Source organism: Vulpes lagopus, chromosome 24 (genome assembly GCF_018345385.1).
Source record: "Vulpes lagopus strain Blue_001 chromosome 24, ASM1834538v1, whole genome shotgun sequence".
NCBI classification, from domain to species: Eukaryota; Metazoa; Chordata; class Mammalia; order Carnivora; family Canidae; genus Vulpes; species Vulpes lagopus.
Window position 1 is genome coordinate 58,431,981 of NC_054847.1, and position 26,796 is coordinate 58,458,776.

General features: G+C 53.2%; 1 protein-coding gene and 1 pseudogene across 4 annotated transcripts in view; both read right to left on the reverse strand.

Annotated features, from left to right (window-relative positions):
- The window catches only part of SLC66A2 (solute carrier family 66 member 2), a 50,175-nt gene extending 25,827 nt beyond the window's left edge, over positions 1–24,348 (reverse strand). For 2 of the 4 annotated variants that reach the window (XM_041739412.1, XM_041739413.1), the window contains exons 1-2: positions 23,423–24,111; positions 17,197–17,330 (exon numbers count right to left, since the gene is read on the reverse strand). In XM_041739412.1, coding sequence (XP_041595346.1) covers positions 17,197–17,330; positions 23,423–23,625 — 337 coding nt within the window. In that variant the 5' untranslated portion in view covers positions 23,626–24,111. Of the gene's footprint in view, positions 1–9,355; positions 9,410–17,196; positions 17,331–23,422; positions 24,112–24,160 lie in introns of those variants that run through there. The other 2 variants (XM_041739410.1, XM_041739411.1) reach the window with 2 other exon arrangements.
- On the reverse strand, positions 14,000–17,328 carry LOC121481846 (annotated as a pseudogene).
- Positions 24,349–26,796: the final 2,448 nt, after the last annotated feature.

The following is a 26,796-nucleotide window of genomic DNA, read 5'->3' on the forward strand; positions in this document are numbered from 1 at the left end:
GGTGGGGGATGGAGGGTGGGCTGTGCTCCCTCCCCAATGGCTACAGTGACAGCCAGGAGCTGCTGGAGAAAGCATGTGAACAGCCCCATTCAAAGGCCCCACATGCTCCTCGGAGCCCACAGTGGGGGCTTCTGTCACGCAGAAGCTGCGGGTCCCAGACCAGCCCCTGGGGCCCCAGGACAAAGGTCTGGAACTGACCCCTGGGAGCACAGAACCAGAACGGCTCCCAGCTAATGGCTTGGGGGGCCTCTGACAGACCCCTTCCTGTGCTGCTGAGCAAACAGGTGAGGTGGGGGCAGGTGCCTCTGATCGGGACACCAACGAGCGATGGAGGCTCAGATCCTGCTTTCCAGAAGCAACACCAGAGACTTGAGTGTCACCAAGCACCAAGTCGGCAACTTATTCTCCCAGCTCAAGAAAACACGCCTGCACTCCCACCGCAACCTTGCAGTCTTCCAAAAAATATTTACGTGTTTAAAAATCAATTCTCCGTGAAAACAAAACCACTCTTACTCCTTCCTTCAAAACCCTGGATCAAACTAAACTGTGGCTCTCATCACAGTGCTTGTCTGGCAGCTCCCACCCCCAGGCATGTCTGCTCATGTCTGTGACTCCCCAAGTGACGCAGTCTGGGGACACAGCCCTGATCTCTGACCCCGCATCCTTGGGTGCACACCCCAACATGGAAGGGGGGAAGCCAGGCCCCCCGGCTGAGCACGGGGAGCCTTGGGGCCACCTGAGAAAGCCCAGGGCAGCCAGCCCGGCAACCTGGCTCTAGGACTGACACCCTGCCCAAGTGTTCACCTGCACCACCACCCCTGCCAGCAGGCCAGGAGGCCAGCAGGCCGCAGCTGCAAAGGAGAGGTCCGGGGACCCGAAAGCCCCACTCCACCCGGGGGACTGAGTACAGCTAACCAGCAAGCAGGAACACCGGGCCGAGTTCAAAAATGCTGCCCTAGAGGGATCCCACTGTGACCCGGGCTGACCCCCAGCAGAGGTGACGTTCCTAAACTGCAGGAGCCTTTTCCTTTCATCCTATAGGATTTCTGGGCGGTTTTTTACTAACAATTTCCGGTGGGTGGGCCAGCCGACACTGGACAAGAGGTCCCCAGTTGCGGCCCCAAGTTCTCATGCCACCGACACACAAACAGGCTGCTTGCTCTGGCCCACAAAACCTCACCCAACTCCCTGAGCAGCTTCCGTGCTGCCTCACAACACAAGCACCCCGGCTGCACTGAGCAGAAAGTACCAGAAGGGCCTGACCCAGATGGGCTGGGATACACAGCTCTTCCCTAAGTCAAAACAGCAACTTCACTTCACAGTTAAAGTTTTAAGGCTACTTCTAAACACTTAGTGGAGAACGTGACCTTCACTGAGGCAAACACAGCACCATATCAGCCCCTGAACACAAAACCAACTGAGGACAGGCAAGGCCCCAAGTCCATCCTTCGGTGTAGCTATAGATAAAGACAAATGCTACCTGCCCTCCCAGCCTGGAACTTCCTGCTACTCTGGCCACCAGGGATCCTGTCAGTGAAACTGCAAGCAGGAGTGGACGGCAATCCCGGGGTGATGTCTCCCAGCGAAACAACACAACTGCTGTGTCTTCTAAAAATCAACCATGTAGGGCAGCCCTGGTGGCTCAGGGGTTTAGCGCTGCCTTTAGCTCAGGGCGTGATCCTGGAGACCCTGGATCAAGTCCCACATCAGGCTCCCTGCATGGAGCCTGCTTCTCTCTGTCTGTGTCTCTGCCTCTCTCTCTGTATGTCTCTCATGAATAAATAAAATCTTTTTTTTTTTCTGTATTTACTTCAAGTTTTATTTTTTATTTTTTTATTTTTTTATTTTTTTTAAATCTTTTTTTAAATTCTTATTTATTATTTATGATAGTCACACACAGAGAGAGAGAGAGAGAGGCAGAGACACAGGCAGAGGGAGAAGCAGGCTCCATGCACCGGGAGCCTGACGTGGGATTCGATCCCGGGTCTCCAGGATCATGCCCTGAGCCAAAGGCGGGCGCCAAACTGCTGCGCCACCCAGGGATCCCTATTTTTTATTTTTTTTAATAATAAATTTATTTTTTATTGGTGTTCAATTTGCCAACATACAGAATAACTCCCAGTGCTCATCCCATCAAGTGCCCCCCTCAGTGCCCGTCACCCATTCACCCCACCTCCCGCCCTCCTCCCCTTCCACCACCCCTAGTTCGTTTCCCAGAGTTAGGAGTCTTTATGTTCTGTCTCCCTTTCTGATATTTCCTACCCAAATAAATAAAATCTTAAAAAAAAAATCAACCATGTAAAATCACTGTAAAGTGTCCTCGGGCCACACAGCAATGGAGAAACTCTACTCTAGAAAAGACTGAGCTGTGGCCTGGTAGGGCTGTGGTCTCTCCCCAGGAGCAGCAGGTGCCCAGCACTTCTCATCCCTCAGCTCAGCTCCTAGTCTATTCCAGGCAAGAAGGGCACAGAAGTCAGGGCTCCCCAGCCCCTCCCAGCCCCATTCATAGGACACAGGCTCAACCCCTGCAGTGAGCAGAGAATACTGTCCTACCCTAGTTTGTCCACACTGGGAAGAGCAAACCAAGGAGACCTGGGGTTACAATCCCCTCAGTGCATGCATTCCAAGGAGGGGCTCAGAGGCTCTGCCTCAGGATGGGGCACATAGAACTAGCTCTCCCGACAGGGACTAACTTTGGTTAGAACAGAGCACAAGCAAGTTCAAGCTTAAGGCACCAACAAGAACAGTGGGGGACTCGGTAGTGGAGCAGGTAAGAGGAAGCTAGGGGCTCCGTGAGAGCAAGTGAGACAGCACACCTGCTGTTAAAGCAACCAAGGAGAGGCCTCCTGGGGACACAGCAGTCGTCAAAGACAATCCTCAAGATCCCCTTGCCTGGCTTCAACTGATCAGACCTGAAAGTGCACACCACAGGGTGTTACCAAAACCAATGGAGCAAACTACCAGCCCTTTGTGGAGGCTAACAGGTCAGTGATTCCAACGGAAGGAGGCCACCCAGGAGCCTGATGGGACCCAGGAGAGTCAAAGACTTAGCTGGCACCACGGCCGGGCTGGGAGAGGAGAGGTTTGGAATTGGCACAGGTCTAGGCAACTCACTAAACAATAAGCAAGCTTCCCTCCATAAAGGGGTGGGGGCCCAGGATCCAGAGTTCCTACAATATTTTACAACACACAGTTTCAACAAAATATTTGAGAATTGCAAAGAAATGGGAAAGTAGCCCATACACAGAAGGAAAATAAAAGGAAACAAAATGACTTTTGAAGGGACACAGCCACTGGACTTAGCAGAAATGACTGCAAAACAGTTATAAACATGTTCAAAGAACTAAAGGAAATCATAAAGTAAAGGAGGGCATAACGACAATGTCTCGTCAGATAGAAAATCAATAGAAAGAGAAGGTACCAAATGAAAATTCAGAAATGGAAAATTAAAATAGCTGAAATATAAATCTCACAACAGAAGCTCCACATGAGATTTGAGTTGGCAGAGGGGTCAGTGAACTTGATGACAGGTCAACAGAGATGATGCAATCTGATAACCAATGAGAAAATAGAATTGAGAAAAATGAACAGACCCCACAGAGAAATGTGAAACAAAATTAAACATATCAATATATGCAAAATGGGTGCACTGAGGGTAGAGAGAGAAGAAAAATATTCAAAGAAGCAATTACTGAAAACTTCCCAAATTTTATGAAAACATTAATCTACACTCCCACAAAGTTCAACCAACAACAAGCAGAATAAATACAAAGATGTCTACACCCTCACACATAGTCTACAAGTTGAAAAGAAAAAAAAAAATCTGGGATCCCTGGGTGGCGCAGCGGTTTAGCGCCTGCCTTTGGCCCAGGGCACAATCCTGGAGACCTGGGGTCGAATCCCACGTCGGGCTCCCGGTGCATGGAGCCTGCTTCTCCCTCTGCCTATGTCTCTGCCTCTCTCTCTCTCTCTCTCTCTCTCTCTCTCTCTGTGTGTGTGTGACTATCATAAATAAATTTTAAAAAATTAATTAATTAATTAAAATTTTTAAAAAATCTTGAAATCAAAAAGAAAAAAAATGACTACTATATTTGAAACACTGAAAAGAAACTGTCAACTGAGATTCTTACATTCAGGAAACTTTTTTCTCAAAACAAAAGCAAAAAAAAAAAAAAAGACATTCTCAAATAAGAACTTAGAGAATTTGTTGTTAGCAGACCCAACTTCAGGAAATACTAAAAATAAATTCTTCACGCTGAAAGCAAGTGACATCAGACAATAATGTTGATGTACATGAAAAAACAAAGAGGGTAAGGGCAATTATGTACGTAATTATAAAAGATAGAGTAAGTGGGTATTTTTTCTTTCCTCTCTTAACTGATTAAAAAATTAGTATAAGTTAAGTTAGTACAAATAGATAGTGCTAAGAAACATATTTAACCCTTAAAGCAACCACTAAGGAAATAGAATATATATGGTTTAAAAGATCACTAAGATGGGGTGCCTGGCGGGCTCAGCTGGTGAAGGGCCCACCTTCAGCCCAGATTGTAACCTCCAGTCCCTGGGATCAAGTTCTGGTCAGGTTCCCTGCTCAATGGGGAGTCTGCTTCTCCCTTTACCTGTGGTTCTGCCTGCTTGCACTCCCTCTCTCAAATGAATAAATAAAATCTTTTTTTAAAAAAAAAGTAAAAGAGGGCAGCCTGGGTGGCTCAGTGGTTTAGTGTCACCTTCAGCATAGGGTGTGATCCTGGAGACCCAGGATCAAGTCCCATATCAGGCTCCCTTCATGGAACCTGATTTCTCCCTCTGCCTGTGTCTCTGCCAATCTCTGTGTGTGTGTGTGCGTGTGTGTGCGTGTATGTGTGTGTGTGTGTGTGTCTTATGAATAAATAAATAAAATATTTTTTAAAAATTTTAAAAAGTAAAAGAATGGGAAAAAAACACCATACAACAGCAACCATAGATCAGGAATAGCTATAGTAAGATCAGAAAGAAACAGACTTTAAAACAAAACAAAATTATTGGAAATAGAGGAACAGTTTATAACCATAAAAGGCCAATCCATCAGTTAGATAAAACTATAAACATAAACACAGATGCACCTAACAACTGTCCCCCAAAACAGAGGGCAAAACCTGACAGAAGTGAAAAGAAAACTGAATAATTCAAAAATAGTGGGAGATTTCCACATATGGTCTTAGTAATGGGTATGACGACCAGACAGGGACAAAGGAAAGACCTGAACTCCGTGAAGCTAATGGACTCACAGTGCATGTCAGGCTTACAGGCATCCCCAGGACAGACCTTCTGCAAGGCCATGACACAAGCCCCAATATAAAATGACTGGAATAATAACAAAGAATATTCTCCAATTACAATGGACTGAATTAGAAATCAATAACAGATGGAAATCTGGGGGTTTCACAAATATGTGCAAATTAAACAACATACAAAAATAAAAAGTGGGTCAAAGAAGTATTCTCAAGGAAATTAGAAAATATTTAAGACCAATTAAAATGAAAGCACAATATACCAAAACTTGTAGATGCACTGGAAGCATTTGTTAGAACTTTATGGCTAAAAATGCCACATTTAAAAAGAAAAGGGGGTTCCCTGGGTGGCTCAGCGGTTTAGTGCCACCTTCAGCCCAGGGTGTGATCCTGGAGACCAGGGATCCAGTCCCACATCAGGCTCCCTCCTTGGAGACTGCCTCTCCCTCTGCCTCTGTCTCTGCCTCTCTCTGTGTGTGTGTCTCTCTTGAATAAATAAAATCTTAAAAAAAAATAAAAAGAAAAAATATTTAATTTTTTAAAAAGATTATATTTATTTATTCATGAGAGAGGCAGAGACACAGGCAGAGGCAGAGGGAGGAGCAGGCTCCATGCAGGGAGCCCAATGGGGGACTCAATCCTGGGTCTCCAGGTTCACGCCCTGGGCTGAAGGCAGACACCCAACCGCTAAGCCACTCAGGCGTCCCAAGAAAAAACATTTCAAACCAATAGTCTAACCTTCTTCCCTTAGGAAAGTAGGAAAAGCAAACTAAATCCAAAGTAAGCAGAAGGAAAGAAATAAATATTAGAATTAAAATAAACACAGTAGAGAATAGAAAAACAACAAAGAAAATCGACAAAACCAAAAATTGGTTCTTTTGGGGGAAAGAAAACCAATAAAATTGACAAACCTTTAGCTAGAACAACCAAGAGAAAAAAGAAAGAGGAAAGGACCGACGCTACTCCAGTCAGGGATGAACAAGGAACCACTGCACAGGAAACAAAAATAAGACGAAAAGTATTCATCAGCAAATGAGGGTAAGTGGACAAATTCCAAGAAACCGTGAAGAATAACTCAGGGAGAAATAGAAAATCTGAATAGACTTATAAGAAGAGACTGACCTGGAAATTTTAATACTTTCCACAAAGGGAAGTCCAGGCCCAGAGAGCTTCACTGGCTCATTCTACCAAAGAATCAATAAACTTGCAATTAGACGTACACAGGCCCTCGAGATCCAGCCACAGTCAGTGAATAGGGAAAACACGGCACAGCGACCACCATGCTCGCAGGGACTAGAACGTCATTATTCCAACCACTATGAGGAAATTATAACTACATGGTAAGACAGACATGCCAATCATCACTACAATAGTGATATTACAATATATGAACGTATCGGCATGCTGTACACCTTAAATTTCCACAATGTTATATATCAAATATATTTCAATTAAAAAACAAACCCTCCTAGAAGGAAATGTAGGGAGCTCCTTGACACTGGTCTCATGTTGAGTGTTTGGATCTAACGCCAAAAGCAAAGGAAACAAAAGCAAAAGTAAAGAACTGGGATTGCATCAAACTGAAAGCTGCCACACAACAGAGAAAACCATCAAAGCACATAAGGAGACACCACCTCCACCTGCCAGAGGGACTCTTCTCAAAAACACAAGAAACCGCAGGTGCTGGCGAGGATGTGGTAGAAAGGGAGCCCTGTGTGCTGCTGCTGGGAGTGCAAGCTGCTGTGTCCACAGGACACAGCACGGACACTGTTCTGCAAGAAACTAAAAATAGAAATACCCTACAACAGCAATTCCATGAAGAGGGGTTTATCCGAAGCAAACAAAAACATAGATTCAAACAGACACACGCACCCCTACATCTGCAGCAGCCAAGATTGGGAAGCACCCCAAGAACACGTGGTGTGTATGAACAACAGGATCGTACTCAGCATCAGAAAGGAAGATGTCCTGCTATCTGCGGACAGAGGGAGGGACCCAGAGGGGGTCTCACTCTAAGGGAGCCAGGTCAGTCAGGAGAACAAACTCCAGATGGTTGCATTTATAAGTGGAATCTAAAGAAGTGAGACAGCCCACAGATACAGAGGACAGACCGGTGGGGGATTCCGGCTACGCAAAACGGGTGAGGGGTCACAAGGTACGAGGTTTAGTTACAGAATAAACAGGTCACGGGGATGGAAGGCACAGCTCGCTGACTGTGGCTGACAATACTGTGCCATGATACTATGCCGCGTATTTGAAAGCAGCTCAGCGAGAGATCTTAAGTCATCATAAACAAAATTTTTTGATGACTGATACTAAACTTACTATATACTTGAAGCTAATGTTATATGTTAGTTATATCTCAATTTAAAAAATTGTTTAAGATATTATTTATTTATTCATGAGACACAGAGAGAGGCAGGGAGAGAAGCAGGCTCCCTCTGGGGAGCCCAATGTGGGACTCGATCCTAGGACCCCCAGGTCACCCCTGAGCCAAAGGCAGGTGCTCAACCACTGAGCCCCCCAAGTGTCCTCAATTAAAAAAAAATGTCTTAATAAAGAATTAAAAAAAAAAAAGAATTGATAGCAATCCTTTACAAACTTAAAACAAAATAGAAGAGGAGGGAACATTTCCATTCCCAACCCGTCTTCCCAGACCAGTACTATCCTGATACTGAAACCAAAGTCCTCACAAGAATTAAAAAGAAAAAAAAAAACAAAAAACAAAGGCAGACCATATCCCTTATGAATCTGGACACAAAAATCCTTGACATAGTCCTAGCAGTGGAATCCAGCAACTTATAAAAAGGATCTTAGCTCACGGCGAGATGGGGTTGATCCCAAGAATGCCATGTTGGTCCAACATACAACGTCAATCAATGCAGAATGAAAGACAAAACTACACAATCATCTCAACACAGATAGGGAAGCATCAAACTTCAACACCAGGGATCCCTTGGTGACTCAGTGGTTTGGTGCCTGCCTTCAGCCCAGGACATGACCCTGGGGTTCCTGGATCAAGTCCCACGTCGGGCTCCTTGCATGGAGCCTGCTTCTCCCTCTGGCTCTGCCTTTCTCTCTCCCTCTCTCTCTCTCTCTGTGTGTGTGTGTCTGTCATGCATAAATGAATAAAATCTTAAAAAAAAAAAAAAAACTTCAACACCGTTTCATGATAAAAAAAAAACACTCCACAAACTCAAAGTAGGAAGGTTCCTGCATCATGTAACAGGAGGCAGCTACGTGGGATCCGCGCCAACACTGTGCCTGGTGGTGACAGACGCCTTCCTGTGAAGCCCGGGAGCACGACAAGCAGGTCCAGGCTCACAGTGCAGCCACCTCTGACTCCAGGGGGACGAGGCAAGAATCAGAAGAAGCATCCAGATTGCAGAGGAGAAAGCAACACTACCTCTCTGCACAGAGGACATGATCTTTTTTCAAAAAAAAAAAAAAAAGATTTATTTATTCATGAGAGACACAGAGAGAGGCAGAGATACAAGCAGAGGGAAAAGCAGACTCCCTGCACAGAACCTGACGTGAGACTTGATCCCAGAACCCCGGGATCATGACCTGAGCCAAAGGCAGGCAGCCAACTGCTGATTCCCCCAGGCATCCCAAGGATATGATTGTACACAGAGAAATCCCAAGGAACACACCAAAAAGCTATTTGAACTAATGAATGAGGCCAGCAAAGCTGCAGAACACAAGATCCATATGTGAAACTCAACTTTATTTCTATAAGATTTCACTAAACCACCTGACACGAAGCCACAAACCAGTTCCATTTTCCATAGCATCAAAAGGAGTAAAACATTTGGGGATGAATCTAACACAAACTTGTACCCTCACCTGTTTCACTCCCGCGTCCCCGGTTTCTCTCCCCCCCACCCTCTGCCCAGCGCTCACACACGCTGGGCAGGCTCTAGGAACTAGCTCATGCTTCAGAACAGCAGGCTCTGGGTTGGTTAGCTTGCTGGAGACATGGCCACACTTAGTAAACCGAGTCACAGGCTGGGAGCATGCTGGTAAGGGCTGAGCAGGCTGGGGAGGTGAGGGGTCCTGGGGCAGCCCCGCGCGGTAGTACGTACCCAGATACAACCGCCTGGGGGGCACCTTGACTTCTTCGTCCTTATTATCTGCAGCTACATTTAAAGAAACAGAAAGAAGGAAGAGACAGAAACAGACTGGTTTTAACACTCATTAGCGGCTGTGGCTCCCGCCCTCTTTGCGTTTCTTTTTTAAAGAACAAAAAAACTAAAAACATTGCAACAGAAGGGCAAGGTCTTGGTTTCCCGGTTATTAGGAAATTCACTTTCTAAACTATTTTTCCTCCAAACCTAGCCTCCTTCCAACAGAAGTGCCTGGAGAAGGAGGAGGAGATCTAGGCGAACATGAAAGGTTACCTCGTCTTCCCCTCCTCTGAAGTCAGGGCCCATGGAGTCCAGCTGCGCTGACAGGCAGCCCAGGCCACCTCTACTCACCCCAAGACGCGAGTACGCAGTGCCCCAGGAGGCTCTCTGGGGGCTGCTCCAGCAAGCGTCCTTGGGGACGCACAGAAACACCCATGTGGAAGGGGAGCCAGCTCAGCCTGGGACCCGAAAGGCACGTAGCTCACACATGAGGCCGCAGTCCACGGTGCCAGAATGGCACCAGCAAGCCCCAGAGGACCCTATCCTGGGGGACCCCGCTCCCCCGTGGCCCGGCTACACCGCAGACCCTACACCCCTGTGCCGTGCTGCCCAGGAGGCCACCCAGACTCCGAGCCTCCAGGCTGCAGCCGGGACTCTGTCTGGAAGATGATGGTAGGTGCCCTACACTCGGGGCATGGGTTTATCTGCCAGGTGGCGAGGCTCCACCTCTAAAAAGGACAGTGTGCATGTCAGCAGCTGAACACTGGATTGGCTCCACGGCTTGGGGCCTGCAGGTGCCCCAGCCCTGTCCAAGGGAACTGGCTGCCCAGCCCACAAGGGCTCCTTGGACAGCGTCCTGCTGTCCCCGCCGCCCACACTCCCATGCCCCTGGCACCACAGCCTGGAAGTGCTGGGCTCTGAACACCCAGGCCTGGCCTGACACAGCCCTTCCTTCTATTTCTTGCTTGAGACCAACTTCACCTCTGCAGACACTTCCTCCACAGAGGAAGGGGGAGGGGACGCAGGGGATGCGGGCCTGGACGGCACCCACACCCTGTCCCCTCCTCGGGCCTCACCATGCCCAGACACGGGCAGAGCCTGGGAACCCGCCAGAACGGCTGGGTGTGGCAGAGGCCCAGGACTGGGCAGGGTGGATGGGTGGAGAGCCACAGGGGCACCATCCACAACCACCATCTTCAGCGCTGAACGTGTCCTGCAAACCAGGCACTGAGGATCCAAAACAATATTGGAGCCTGGTCACTGCCCGCTGCCCAAGGCATCCCCGTCCCTGCCTGCTGGTTCCAGGGGGATAGGCCCAGGCCACAGGTGCGATGCTGCATGACTGCCATGACAACATTAAAGACAGAGCGCCCACCCAGGTCACAGTTGTGCGCGCAGAGCTAGGCCACCACGTGGTACAAAGCTGAGGCCACTTAAGGTCATCCCACACACAAGTGGGGAGAGAAGGGACAGAGGGAGGGACAGAGTAAAGGGACCCGGCAGATGGCTGTGGGGTGGTCCCTGCTGACAGCAATGCGTGAGCATCTCACCATCTTCCCAAGTCACCCCATGCTGGGCTACTCGTCCAGCAGCCACGGAAACCGGGACAGAACACGACCAGAAAGAAGTCCTGGCATGAGTTCTGTTGGGAGGGCCACCGGTTTAGGACAAGTAGAGGGCAGACCAGAGAGCTGTGAGCTGCATCCAGGGGCTTCCCTGGATCCACTGCACGGAGGGACCCCCCAGAGTGGTGCGCAAGGGCTGCGGGGGGGCAGTGGCCACAGGATGACTCGGAGACCAGGGCCCCAGGAGGAGGCCCAGGCAAGACCCACAGGATGTGGGGCCTGACGTTCCGGGGCACCAACCAACCCTTAAAATGCAGAATGGCTCACAGATGAACACCTTCTGGGGCGGGGGGCGGTCCTCGGTGTCCATCCTCAGAATTGGATGTGATCCCCCCGCCCCCGTGTTTCTTACGGTTTTCTCCAGACATAACTACACACAATAAAAATGTATCCGTTTAAAGCATAATGGGCAGTGGTTTTCAGGGTGTTCAGAGCTGCACCACCTCGACCGCGGTCAGCACGCTCCTCACCTCCATCCTCCACCCCCACCCACCTCCCCAGACACTTCCGTTCCCTAGTGACCACCTGACTGAGCCACAGATGGAACAAACCAGAACCAGCCCAGCTCGATGGTGGCACGCCCATACGGAGGTGCCAATCCCTGAGACCACAGGGAGCCTGGTCACTGATTGCAAGGCAATCCAATGGTGAGGGCGTCGTCCTGGGACCCCCGGTAAGACAGTGCTCCTGGAGCTCCCTGACCAAGACCCTGGTGAGGAGACGGGGAATTGAGTCCTGCCACTCCCCACCCTTGGGGCCTTGGGGGAGCACATGGAAATCAGCCACGCAATGAGGGTGTAGACTCAGCAAGAGGGGTCAGCGTGCCCAACCTCTGAGATAACCAAGGTCCGCATGGCGTCTCCCACCTCTGAGATAGCCAAGGACACCCTCAACCCCATAACGTGACCAGAGCATGGCCTCCAGGGCTCCTTGGGGAAATGGCCGAGGCCTAGTCCGGGTTCGCCCAGAGCTCCGGGTGCACCCAGAGCTCCACGTCGCCCTGAGGTCAGGGGTCCAAGGGACCACTCGTCTGGGCCAGAGGTCAGGAGCCGACTTGAAGAGGGTCCTGGAGGCACACAGGCATAAATGAGGCCTCACCATCCAATATGCGATCTTACATCTGGATGCTCGGGACAGAAAAACAATGTGATCACTGTCACAAGATGCTAAGGAAACGATTTTGAGAACTTGCAAATAAAGAGAAGGAAGCGATCACTTCGCTTTCATCAACAGAGATCACCACTGGATAAGTGAATAGCACGTCCAAGGGGACGCGTGTGCCCAGAGGAGCCCTCCAGCCAGCGGGTGCACCTGCGGGCTCACGACAGATGGGTCTACGTGCTGGGTGCCCATCACCACAGCATCCCAGCTGACTACACATCTGAGAGAGGTACCACCCCGGGCAGAACACATGAGCCAAACCCAGACATGACCCAACCCTGGGACCTGGCTTTGTGTCTGTTGTACATGTTCCTTCAGGTGGTATACTGGGGATGGGAAGCCGTGACGCCCGAGCAGCCAGCAGAAGCCAAGCAGGCCCCTCCATGCAGGGCCTCTTGAGTGTCGCCTGCAGACGCAGGACATGGCCCACGTGCAGAGGGGGCTCGGCCTCCCTGTGCTCCCCGCATGCCCCCGGGGGCACACGGTCAGCCCCCCCCCCCCCCAGTCAAGGCCCCGTGTGACAGCAGAGCAGCTCCAGGGAACCAAGGGATGTCAGGGGGGGGGGCTGTGGGTGAGAGAGAGCTGGTGCCATGTCCTGCCTGCCACCTGACCCAAGGACAGAGCCGCTGGCAAGCAGGAAGGAGGCCACCACCGGACATGGATGTCTACACCACACCTTGGATCATGATCAAATCCACTTTCCACAGCTGATGGTGGTGTTACGGCGCTTTCCAAAGTCCTCGTCTTGCAGAGATGCAGCACGAACCACCCGCAGACACAGCGGTTCTGGAAGTTGCTCCAAAACCTGCAGGTGGACAATGTGAACAGGGCCTGGGCGTGGCTGCAGGGACGTGACAACACAGGGGGCGCACCGAGGCTTGGCACGTCTCAGGTTCTCCACAAGGAAACGTGAGAGATGAGCCCATGGAGGTCACACCTGACCTCACTCCAGCTACGGGTGCCTGCACAGCAGCTCCTCCAGGACATTTCTTCCTAAAACATGGGAGCCCGGCCATCCTCAGAGGCGCAGGCATGGCTGGCAGCCCAAGGTGGATGATCAAGGGCCCAGAAAGAACCCCCAGGGGACTGAGGCAGGTTTAAGAATTTGACCCTTGGGGCAGCCCGGGTGGCTCCGCGGTTTATCATCTGCCTTTGGCCCATGGCATGGTCTGGGTGACCCGGGATCGAGTCCCACGTCGGGCTCCCTGCATGGAGCCTGCTTCTTCCTCAGCCTGTGTCTCTGCCTCTGTGTGTGTGTGTGTGTGTGTGTGTGTGTGTGTGTGTGTGTGTGTCTCATGAATAAGTAGATGGAATCTTTAAAAAAAAAAAAAAAAAAGAATTTGACCCTCAGTTTGGAAAGATCCCAACTTTGTGGGTGGAGATAGTCTGCAACCATGTCCCTGCATTCCCAGTTATCAACTTTGGACGCCTGCACAGATACTATCTGCTTCTACCTTACGTTCCTCTCTCTTCCCCAAAATGTCAACAAGCATGTACTGCTCTTTATAATCAGATAAGAATTCATATATCTATTTTTTTTAAATAACCTGCTTTTTTTGGGCACGTAGGTGGCTCAGCTGGTGAGTGTCTGCCTTCAGCCCGGGGTCTGATCCTGCAGACTGGGGATCGAGGCCCAGGTCGGGCTCCCCGCATGGACCCTGCTTCTCCCTCTGCCTGTGTTTCTGCCTCTCTCTGTGTGTCCATCATGGATAAATACATAAAATCTTTTTTTTTTTTTTCACCGATGCAAACACACGAGGGTTTATAAAATCTTTTAAATAAATAAATAAACACCCTGCTTTTTCTCCTCTGAGTCCTTTTTTTGTTGTTTTGTTGTCCAAGGTTTATTGAAGATATTATAGCATAGCAGAAAGATTCAAACAACACCCCGTGGTGGTTTTTTTGGTTTTTTTAAAAGATTTTATTTTAAAACTGAGCCACCCAGGCTGCACCATCCCCGTGGTGTTTTGAAATTCATCCCAACTGTAGGCTGAGTGACCTGCAGGTTGGACAGGCTTCCAAAGTCCAAGAGTTTCAATATCTCCTTAGTGTCAGGATCTACCTTGATGATCTCCTGATCCAGGGCTGAAACCTCAGGCACGTAATTATCCCTCCTTTCTCTCTCCTCCTCCTGCAACTTGATGGAGATGCCTCTCACCAGACCCCGCTGAATCTGCTTCATCAGCTATGTGACATAGCCTGCGATCGTGTTGCGGAGCTTCTCGCTGGGGATGATGGCCATCTCCTCACACACGTGCTTATTGGTGTAGAAGTCATTGCCCAGATGTGTGTAGTACTTCTTGATGATGACTCAGGCTACCTTCTTCACGGTTGTGGTGCACACGCAGCCCATGTTGGCAGGTATAGTAAAAGAGCTCTCCTTTGATTCCATTTATTTCTTTAATCTCAACTTCCAAGCTAAACTGCTGACCTTCAAAATTAAAAACCTCTATAAAAGACGCTCATAAAACATTGAAGCTTCCATTAGTGTTTCAGGCTGTCCGCCTACTCCATGAGAACACTGGCACACGGCTACTCCAGTATCCCCACACCGAGTACTTGACAGGGCAATCTCTCCAACGCCCCTCAGAAAGCGCTGGGCAGTGGGGGCCACAACCTTCCCCAGGGAGGCCCAGCACTGGGTCCCATGACCCCGCAGCTCCCAGCCTGAAGCAGTCAGGGTCTCTACAACCCACACAACCCACCCTCCCACTTCTGGCTGAGGAAAGAAAAGGAAACCACATTTCACTGAAAAGCTTCCCTTAGGGACATGCTGTGTATCTCACACAAAAGTATGTAAATCAAACTAAATTCGAGAACTAAAGGTGAGTCTCAGGAATTCTCACATATCTGGCCGAGTCCCAGCATGTGGGGTTTAGGGGCGGGTCTTCCACCCAAAGTTTTAGGGCCCAGGGATCATGAGACACAGTCCGTAGAGAGGCATCCAGCCAGGCAGGGGCAGGCCCGCCATCCCGGGGGCTGCTGTGCCGAGGGGCAAGGCCGAGCCCATCACAACCCTGCCCGCGTGTCTGTCCACAGAACTCTAGCCTCACGTCAGCGTCTCCTCACGGACCCCGCGCAGGGGTGCATCACCACCGCCATGAGTCAACATGAACCTGACGGCCTAGGACAGACTCATCACCTCAGCATCTGGGAACGAGGGGCCCCATGGCCTCACCAGGCCAAAACCAGGGTGCAGTCCTTCTGAGGGTCCAGGCAAGAGCCCGCATCCTGCTCTCTTGACCTGTCGGCAGAATCAGCTGCTGAAGCTCAGGCCCCCTCATCCTCGCTGGCTGGACAGGGAGATGAGGGCCCCGGGGGGGATGAGGACAATTCCAGCCCCTCAAGCCTGCTGTACACTGGGCCCCCACCCCTGCCCCATGTGCCGCAGGTCCATCCCTGACCACCTCCTGTATCCCCTTCCCTTCTGAGGCCTGCACTGACACGGGGCCCCCAGACAGTCCAGGACAACCACCCCCCAACAGCCTTGCCTCATCATCTCTGCAGCCCTGGCTCCCAGCCATGAACGGACCTGGGCTCCATGCACCTGCTCATCACAGAGAGTCATTTGTTACGATGCAGGTGGCAGCCCTGTCCCTAGAACCTGGGATTTGCTATTTTAACTGAATCCATTCTAGTTCATCAGAAATACTCCTCCTGGAGGGATTTATACACAACAGAAGACAGTAAGACGGAGCGAGAACCCAGCGCCCTGCTCACCCTCACCTGCAAATCAACCGGAAGACCTGCATTTCAACGAGGTCACCAAGATGTTGGACCCAGACCCCACGCCATGGCCTGGACACACGCAGCCACCATATGTGACACCCACTCACCAGAGCCTTCGTGCAATTTCCAACAGGATCAGACTCCCAGTCTCACATTTCAGAGCCTGAGGCACAGCTGACAGCATGCATCCTCTGCCCATCCCTCATCCGTGGGTGAGCAGAACGACCGAGCCCACGGCACCTTGGCACTGCAGTGAGGGAGGGCCCTTGGGTCATGGGGGATGGGGGCAGAGAAGGTAATGCCACCCGCCCCCAGGCTGGGGTCAGCCCTGCTCTCAGCCCTGCATCCCCTCACAGCAGGGAAATGAGATCAGACCCGAAGAGGAGACGGTCACAGAGCAGACAGGTGGTCTCCGTGGTGCAGGGATGCTCCTGGGCCAGGGTTGCCCGTCAGAGCCACAGGCTGACCTATTTTCTATGAAAACTGACATCGGCCTCCCTTTACCTCACTCTAAAAACAGAAGCCACACAGAGGAAAGGATCCGCTTGCACGGCAAGAACAGAGGCTCAGGGATAGAAACGCAGGAGCTCACATCCCCAGGAGCCTCATGCCCAACAAACCGGTGGGAACGGTCGTGGGAGGAAGCGTGGACAGTAAACACACATGGATCAAAGCGAGGGCTGTGTTCCCCCTCCTGCTGGAGAACTGGAGGAAGGCCTCCGCCCTCCACCCTCAGACACACAACAGCCCAGCAGGAGCTTCTTTAAAGGAAAAGGCAAAAGCACGGAGGACATTCTATTCCCCAAGGCTCAGGGTCACAGAGCGGCATGTCCTCGTCTGGCTGGATTGCCCCCCAAGGGCCCAATCAGGCCACGACCCCGCCAGACCATGAACATGACTGTGGGTGAACGTGTAACGGGACGGGAGAGAGCCCAGTTCCCTCGGCCACAGGCCCCCAGTACCTGCGAGGCAAAGCCACACACGGAGAGAAAATCGTCCTCTTGGGTGATGTCCTCTGACCTGGTCGGGCCAAGGAGACGCCAGCACCCGACCCCAATTCAGCAGCCCCACGTGACCATCATGGGGCCAGGAACACAGACTGTTAATAATTTGCCCAAATTCCAGGGAAGCAGTGGTAACATTTTAAATAAACACGGAGCACAAGGAAATCACAAACATCCGTCTGCGGCAGCCAGAGCCGCTGGGGTAGCAGCCAACCCCACACCCAGGGCAAGCATGGCTTGTGGACTTAGTGCTTTATTCCCAAAGTTGCACATCACCAACCTGCAAAGAAACGGCGTTTTACGTTCAGCTCATTTGTCACGCGGACTTCAGTGCACAGCTTCAACATCAGTAACATGGTCAAGATCATGACTATGCTCTGCCAGAGGAGCGGCGACTCAAAATGCCTTCCAAACCTGGGGAGGTAAAGAGACCATGGTGTCAGGAGGGCCCTTGGACACCTGGGGCTCATGGCCCTTCCCTGCCCAGGTCCCAACCCAGGCCCCACGGCCACCTCCTGAGCGGCCCCCAGCACTCTCATCTGTCACAGCCAGCAGCCCTGAGTGCCGAGCCCTCCACAGTCCACAGAAGACGGTGGGGCAGGCGGGGTGTGAGCACTCCTGGACAGTTGGGCCAAACTCCATGACAGCCCTCTGCATGGACACCTCTCGAGAGCCACATTCCCCCCGCCCCCGGGAGCCACGGATGACGGTGTGAGTGGGTCTCCAAGCTCTCTCGCCACACAGCCAGGTGCCTGCCACAGAGACCCCAGCCCCCACTGGGAAGCTCATGGCTCCAAGACCACCTGATTCCCTGGGAGAGTCCAGGGGCAATAGGAAGCCTGCCTCCTCTTGAGATGAGCAGGGACAGCAGGGTCAGAGGCCAGAGCAGCCCATGGTATGAGCAGACTTTGGGGACCCAGAGCATTCCCAACCAGAGGAGGAGAAGGCAGCTGAGGGCACAGCCTCCCTCTCCCCCTGAGGCCCTGACATCCTGTCCAGGCCTCCTGCCCACTGTCCACCTCCTGCCCCCGCCCAAGCCTCCTGCCCACTATCTAACCCCCACCCCTGCCCAGGCCTCCTACCCACTGTCCACCTCCTGCCCAGGCCTCCTGCCCAGCTCTCATGCCTTCCTGTTGATGCTTTTCTAGTGGTGAAGTGTGTTGTCCACTCAAGCTCCTGACGGTGAGAACCACAGCCTAGTGACCAGCACAAGCTGACCCATCAGCAGACCCCAAGCCCCGGGGGCTGAGAATAGCACTGCTCTCCACACACCAGCTGGGTCTCCGCTATGGCCACCAGAACCACTGGCACCATGACACGTTGACCCAGGCCCCTCTCCAGGGCTAGGCCTGGATTGACCTGACATCCTTTGAGGCCCCAACCCCAGTTCTAGCCTGAATATTCTGGGGCAGGAAACCCACCAGGTCTGGCTACAATGTTACCTGAAGGGACATCCCTGAAACTCGAGCCGGTGGTCAACACACCGAAGCCAGGAGGCCCTGCATGTAGTCCACTCTCCCAGCTGCTGCTGAAAAGCAGAAGATGCAAAGAAACACCCTCAGCCCCACCTCCTGTCCCTCACTCTGGCCTGAGTCTACACCCTGCTCCCCCCACAGAGAGATGGTTACCAGGAGCTGACAGCCAAGGCTCAGGAGGAGCGTACCCACAACACAGAGTGGGGAAGAGCTCCCCGCGGGCCTGGGCCTGGGCATAGGTGCTCCCAGAGACACCACCTGCCGGCCAGCGGCCACAAGAATTACACTGAAGCAGTGAGCAATCACGACAGGACCTTAGCGGCCAGGCTTCTGTGGGATGAGGTTCGACACGGCCGTTCCTTCAGCCCAAGAGCACGTCTTGCAAAAGTCTGTCTACACGGTAAGAAGATCTACCTACACGGTAAGGAAAAAACAATGTTCCTTAACGTAGAGGAACTGACCCTCGTGTGTGCCCTGGTGCCTCGGGCAGCTTCTTCAAGCCCAAGTTTGTGAACGCACTTCGCTGCAGGAGTTTAACCCACCTGAGGGCCTCTCAGGGCCCTGCATGCCTGACAGGATGCGCCCCACCTGGGGCAAGCTGGCCCAGCGGTGAGAAGGTGCCACCTAGAGGGGAGCCACCCTCCAGTAAGGACCCCCAGGGAGGTCAGGCAACCAGGAAAAGCCAGCATTTCCGTGGGGAGTGAAGGGCCAAGACACCTGAGCCGGGACAAGCATTCTGCACTGGTCCCAGAGGTGAGTGCCTGGTGCACATCCCCTGAGCAAAAGACAGAACAGGCCGGAGGTCACAGAGGTTCGGGCTCATGCCACTTGGGCCCAGAAGGGCAGAGGAGCCAGGATGCAGACAGTGGACAGCTCCACGACCACCAGAGTCCTCCGGCCTCCCCAGGAAATGTCACCTAGGATCCTGCTGCTCCATCTGAGCTGCTCCAGGAAACACAGGAAAGAAGCTGAAATGCTAGGCCAGAGCCAGAACGGGCTGATAAGCCAGATTGGAGTAATGAGGAGGTGCAGCCAGGAGCAGCTGCGGGTGCCCTGGGGCTTCCTAAGCCAGTGGCATGGGCTGGGGGGCTCACAGACTCCACCGCAGGGGCTCCAGGGCCTGAGCCTTGTCTCTTCTCTAACGTGCGGCTAGAACCTCTACTTAAGGACCTTTCTAGTCATTTCTAGGAACTGGATCCCACTGGTTACCTAGCTGACCCGAGGTCAACTCATTGTTAGGTAAAGGTCAGACAAAGGCGCAGCCCAAGTTCAATGTCTGCCAAATGAGACGGGGATACCTCCATCCTGCGCAGGCTGGGAAGAATAAGTTACTCTGGGGTTCCTCACCACAAGCTTATTTCCAGTTTTAAGGTTGAGGATGTGCAACTTGGGCCATTTTGTGAGAAAGGCCACTTGTTTTTTTAACACTCAACAGAAATGATGACTAGAAAAACCGTGGGCCAAAAAATCAAGGTTTACATGTTCCCATAAACCATATACCAAAACTGAATCCAGGTGAACTCAGTGTTTACAATAAAAACAAGACCATTTAAAGCAGGAGGGAGGGAGCAGAGGTGAATAATTAACCGATTTTAGAAATACAAGCTAAATGAGATACAAAATTGCAAAAAGCACAACTTTCCACAAATACACAAGAGACAAAGTAAATATGAAACAAGGTTCAGGTCATCAGTGATTTTTAACAGTTAATTAAAATAGAAAGATACCATTTTTCACATATTAAATTGCTGAAGGCTTTTCTTCCTTCACAGCCAATGACCTAAACTGACGGCAATGTCTACTCTCCTCTCCAGCCGGAGAGTGCAGGTGCGCATGTCTCAGGAGAGGTGATGGACCCACTGGGACAAGCCAGAGCAAGGGCGCCCAGGAACAGTGTGCACCTGTCTCCCCCAGGACGGTACAGGCTGCGGAGGGCAAGCCACCGCGTCTGAGCTGCTTTCCACAGGGAACACCCCTCAGGTCTTCAGAGTTATGGGAAAGCTCAAGTGGAAAGAAGTTGTGTATCTACTTTCCTGTGTCACACTGCTCCATCTTAGCGAGTGTCACTATGTGCTCAGCGGTGCAGTCCCTCTGACAAGATGTCACTGCACCTGTGACACAATGTCAGGGCACCTGTGATACAGTGTTACTACATCTCCAATAGGCCCTGCCACTTATTTTGGACACAATGTCACTGCATCTGACACAGTGTTACTACAGGTGACTACGCTGCTATATCTCTGAGACAATGTTTCCACCCAATGCAAGTGAGCTTCAAGACATCTCCCTGGTTGCCCAAGGCTCTGGCCAGGAAGGCCTTGCAATGCTGTCCACTCACCCTGGCCTCCGCCCTCCCATCCTCTACAAAATCACAAGCCTGCGAGTATCAGTTCCAAGGCTCCATGAATCCCTTCTCCTGATGCTGCTCTTCTGAGGCAAAATCCTACACATCAGCACTTCACAGACTATTATCTGCCGAATGCTTGTTTTACAAAAGGATGATGAGAATTGTACAAAAGGAAGTAGAGGTGCACAAGTTTCAGAAACCCAGGCTTTACATGGCCCAGCTGGCCTCGCTGCAGGACTGTGAAGCTGCTCCCAAGTCTTGCACCCCACATCTGTGGGCAGATCCTGGACTAGAGCTGAGGTGTCAGCCAACTCCAGGAAACGCACTCCTCAGTTCTAAGCAGGACGACTGGTGTAGACCCTGCTCCATGTCACCTGGAGCCTCCATCACCTATACATGTGTGCATGGTCCCCTCCACACGATGCTTCCACTGAAGTGAAGCCCCGCAGCCTCCAGACCAGTCTCCAACCCTACTGAGTCCTACGGGAGCCATCCATGAAGCATGGAGGACCCAGGAGCAAGACAGAAAAGGGAGGCTGAGCATCACCATCAGAGGGGCAGGATCCAGGCTGGGGCACAGAGGTACATGTCACCTACAGCCCTCATTGGAGCCCGGCCTATCCCAGGTTCACACAGGAACCCCAAGTACCAGACTACATGAAATGCAGGAAAAGTGCACCCCTGGGCCGGGGAGACACGAGGAGGGACTGGTGCACCGCCAGCTGCCACATCTCCTAGAACCTGGTAGAGGCAGCCAACCGAGGTGACCCAGGGCGGCCCAGGCCACGGACTCGGGGAAGGACAGACAGACTCGCCAACAGACAGAGCTCAGAATCACACAACCAGCCGCCCACACCGGGTTAGGAGGGAACGCAAAGCTGGTCTGAGGCCCGCGGGGGAGAGAACTCCCGGTCCACATTCAAGGACTCGGGGTCCCCTTCTGACCTCTCCACCCAAGGTACGTGGGTGTGCGTCACATATTCTATCCTCTCGCTGTGATGGTGAAGGTGAGCGCACTGAAGGACACACCTGGGGTTTTCCCCAGGAGAAGCTGACCTCAGGCCCCCCCATTGTGAGAGAAAATCTGCTCCTCCACCTGAGTCTGGGACTCCGAGCAGCCCTCGGGGTACTCAGCTCACCGTTCAGCTACCATTGGACTTCAGGACCTGCCTCCGGTCAGCCTTGACAAGATCAAGGCTGTTTCACAAGGAAGAAGCCACGTGCCACCCTGAAGAGCGGTCTCTGCCCTCAGCCACAGGAAAACGAGGAACCTTCAAAATGTGAGTTTTCAACTTGTGCCAAGGAAACATATAAGCAGCGCTGACCCCTTGTTCCAAGGCAGCCTTGCCCAGAGAAAAACCTGGTGACGCGATAAGTCCTCCTGGCAGGAGCTGCCTCGTCACCTCACCTTTAAAAGCCCCAGACGAAAAAAAAAATTAAAAAAATATATATATAAAAAAAATAAAAATAAAAATAAAAGCCCCAGACGAGGGCAAAACTAACACAGTGAAAATGGGTGCAAGGTGGCCTGGAGCCACAGCTGGATGGGATGGAAAGAAGCAGAGCAAAGCTCTGGTGACAGGAAGGGGACGTTGTCAAACCCACCAAACTGCACACTCACAGTGGTCAATTCTAGTTAAATCATACCTCAGCAAGATTGAGTTAAAAATGAATTAGCAAAAAACAGGATTACTCAGCGACCAAAACGCCAAGAGGAGGGGCACCTGGGTGGCTCAGTCTGTCATGTGTCCAGTGGAGATCATGATCTACAGGTCATGAGATCTAGCTCCCCCTCCCCCCCAGCTCTGTACTGGACGCCCAGTCCCTCCAGGATATTCCCCTGCCCCTCCACCACCCCCCTCCCTCTCTTAAAGAAAATGAGGTTACGGGATCCCTGGGTGGCTCAGCGATTTAACCTCTGCCTTCGGCCCAGGGCATGATCCTGGGATCCCGGGACTGAGTCCTGCATCGGGCTGCCTTCATGGAGCCTGCTTCTCCCTCTGCCTGTGTCTCTGCCCCTCTCTCTCTCTCTCTCTCTCTCACATGAATAAATAAAATCTTAAAAAAAAAAAAAAAAAAGCTATAAGACATCATTTCATTTCCTCTGAAACTTCCCCCTCCCAGACAAGTCTGGCTTTAGCAGTGAGTTCCTCACCACAATGCAAATGATAATAAGAGGAAGCTGAGCAGGGAGTGGCAAGAATTACCAGAAAGTTGACTTTCCTATTAAAACAAAACAAAACCACACACCAGAGAAGGCGGAGGGAACAGCCTTCCCTGCACATGGCTCCTGAGCACTCTTTCCTGTCAGGCCCCGAGGTCCCCTCCCAAGGGCTCAGTGTTCAGGATGAAGCCCCCTTCCTACAGCTCTTCATCTTTTGCTAGTCTTCATCGCTACTTCTGTTTCTCCCTCCCACTCCCGTGGAAACCCTGAGGGCAGGGACCCAGTCCCAGGACCTTGCCCAACATCCAGGAGTCTGTGGGAACACATACGATGACATACGAGTGACACCTGCAGATATGAAGGTTACAGGTCAGACTGTCCACTCCCATCCCACCATCATCCCCGGGAAATAGTGTCATGCACGTCACCAGCTCCTTTTAGAAGTACACACACTGCGGCCACCACCCCACCCGGAATCCCCACAGAGAGAAAGCCGTCTCTCTGGAAGCCCCCGACTCACCAGAAGAGTATCCGTAAAATATTGGCCACCAGGAGCACCAGGCACACGTAGGTAGAGAAGCCCTCAGCATTCTGAGTCCTCCGGATGTCCCTGTACTGGGGGATATAGGGCACCACCCCTCCGAAGACCATGGCCCCGGCTGCCCCCCAGGAAACCAGCTGGTGCAAGGGGACCAGAAGCCAATCCAAGCCTTCTGCCTCCATTCCGGTGTCCCCCGGGCGGGCGGGTCTCTGCTCTCAGGCCTCCCGGCGCCCCCGCATCGCTGTAGCCGCCGGGTGCGGAGCCTGGCGGGACAGGACAGGAGGTGAGGACGCCGGGGGAGGGGAGCCTCGAGGTCAGCGGGTTGCTCCCAGAGCTGCGCCACGACCCCTCCTCCGGCACCGGCGCCCCAGGGAGCTCCCGCGCGCAACCGGCCCCCAGCGGACGGAGGTGCGGGGCGCACGGCGGGGGACGCGGGACCAGGGCTTGTGGGCTCCCTCGGTCGGGGGGAGGCTCCGTTCCCGAGGGGGGGCCGCACACGGCCGAGGGGGCGGAGCACGCTCCACCCGGGGCGAGCATGCTCAGTCCGGGGAGCGCGCCCGCGGGGGAGGGAGGTGGCTGCTCCCGGGCCAGGACGCACGGCCGGGCGGGGGGGCGCACGGAGGCCGAGGGCTCGGGGCTGGGACAGCCTGCACCCCTGCACCCCTGCACCCCTGCACCCCTGCACCCCAGCCAGGAGCGCACGCCCCACACACACACCCGCGCTGCGCCCGCGTCCACACGCGGCTGCGGATCCCGAGCCCAACCCTTACCGCCGGCCCCGCCCGTCCGTCCTGCTTCCTCCGTCCGTCTGTCCGTCCAGCCGCCGCAGCCCCGCCTCCGCGTGACGTCACAATACGGGAGTCCCGCCCCCCGGGCCGGGCGGTGTTAGGTCCTAGAGAGCGCCGGGCGGGCGGGGAGGGTCGGGGCTGGGGGTCACGGTGGCCCCGCCGGCCCTCGCCGCCCCGGTCGGGGAGCGCCTGCCCGGGGAGGCCGCCCCGACAGAGCCAGGGACGCGCGTGAACGCGTCCACACCGGTGCCCGGGCGAGGGGCGCTGTGCACGCGGCGCGCCACGGGGAGCAGAGGACCCGGCCCTGTCTCTGGCCGAGGTCTGCGCGGGGCCCGGGACCCCCCTCCTGGGGACCCGGCAGGGCCCGAGCGCCCCCAGGTAGTCCCAGCGGTCCTTCCCCCGCGGCACTTTCTAACGAGTCGCGGTGGGGATGAGGGGGCTCCCGGGGCAGTGGGGGGGCTCCCGAGGGGGGCCCCGGAGTGTGGGCGGGGCCCCTGGGGTAGCGGGGCTGTGGGAGGGGCTTCCGGGGTGGGAGGCTCCCCTAGTATGGGCGGGGCTCCTGGGGGGCGGTTCCGGGGTGAGGGGCTCCCCCGGTTGGCGGGGTTGGCGGGGTTGGCGGGAAAGGCTCGCGGGGTGAGGGGGGCTCCCCATCTGGATGCGCGGTGAGCCGCGGGGCAGCAGCAGTCAGACATTGTGGTGACAGGAGGTTAACCTGGTCTCTGGTGAGGTGAAGTGCGGCCCTTCTGGGGCCCTGGGCCCCTGTCACTTCCACACATGTGCCGTGGCCCAGGGCAGCGCCAGGACTGCCTCTCAGGGCACAGAGTCCCCACTGACAGATAAAATAGGATCTCCGGAGTTCCCTGACCAAGGGGCGCCCCAGAGCCCTGCTGCAGGTGCACTGCACGTGCATGAAGCCCAGGCCCGGGTTGGATGGAGGAGCAGCGAGGGCCCTGGTGAGAAGCCAGCCGCCCATGGACCCAGGACCCTTGCAGGTGGGATTGGGGGGAGAGAAGACCAACCACAGGGCCCCAGGACTTTGTCTCAACAACCACAGCCCTGAAACCTCCCAAAAGGGAAGGCCTGGTGATGACAAAGGGTGACCCTGGGACCCCACACTGGCTGCAGCCTTCCCACCCCAGGTGCAGCCTGTCCTCCTGCTTCCTACCCTAGGTTTTATGAGAAATCATGGGAACAGCTCCAACGTGAGACTAACTGCCAAGTAAGCCTGGGGTAACCAGGAGGACCTCAGTAGAACACAGGCCCACTCAGTCCCCTCCAACCTCTGAGGCTGACCTTAGGGATTTCTGAGTCATTGCTACTCAAAATATCCCCAGGAAGCAAGCGTCAGGAATGTATGGGGGGAAAACACCACAGACACAGACAAGGAAGCCATGGCAGGACTAAGAGGGGGGAAAATGGGTGTTCCTCTGTAGCCACCACCTCCCCTGAGCTCTGAAGACCCTGGAATGTTTCAGTCTGTTCTGGAGGTTGTAGTAAGGCCATAGGAGTATCTGGGTCACAGCTGCTGATCCTGTTAGTCCTGGCAGATGCAAGCAAATTGATCACCAGCCCATAGCCACCTGTTGTTCCAGCTCCATCAAAGTGTGTCAGGTGGAGCACCGACACCAGACAGCATTGCCAGGGCCCAGCATTCTTATTTTTTTTTTTAAGATGTATTTTTATTTATGATAGACACAGAGAGAGAGAGGCAGAGAAACAGGCAGAGGGAGAAGCAGGCTCCATGCTGGATCCCGACATGGGACTCGATCCCAGGACTCCAGGACTGCGCCCTGGGCCAAAGGCAGGCCCTAAACCGCCAAGCCACCCAGGGATCCCGGGTCCAGCATTCTTGGTCTAGGACTTCAACCCAAAAAGGTCTCCAGTAAAGTGAGCCGATGACTAGAGAGTTAATTAGTGTCCTTCTAAACACCAACTGTCGGGACACATGGGTGGCTCAGTGGTTGAGCATCTGCACTTGGCTCAGGGTGTGATCCCATGGTCCTGGGATTGAGTCCCACATTGGGCTCCCCATAGGGAGCCTGCTTCTCCCTCTGCCTATGTCTCCGCCTCTCTCTGTGTCTCTCATGAATAAATAAATAAACATCAACTGTTTGGAATCAGAGTGGCACTGCCTGGTTAGAACCATCCATCAAGCAGAAAGGACGACAGTTCATCTGAGATGCTGCATATGACCCAAGGCTTCCTGCGTTCCCAAACAAAAGAAGACAATCAAGCTATGCTAGGCCAGAAAATGGCCCCCAAATGCATCATCCTAATTCCCAGGACCTATGAATGCTACCTTATTAAAAAAAAAAAAAATGCAGGGCACCTGGCTAATTCAGATGGTGGAACATGTGACTGGATCTGGGGTGACTTTGAGTTGTATGTTGAGTGTAAAGATGACTTAAAAATAAAAGTTTTTAGGGCAGTCTGGGTGGCTCGGTGATTTGGCACCACCTTCGGCCCAGGGTGTGATCCTGGAGTCGCAGGTTCAAGTCCCATGTCGGGCTCCACCCGTGGAGCCTGCTTCTGTCTCTGCCTCTCTCTCTCTCTCTCTCTCTCTCT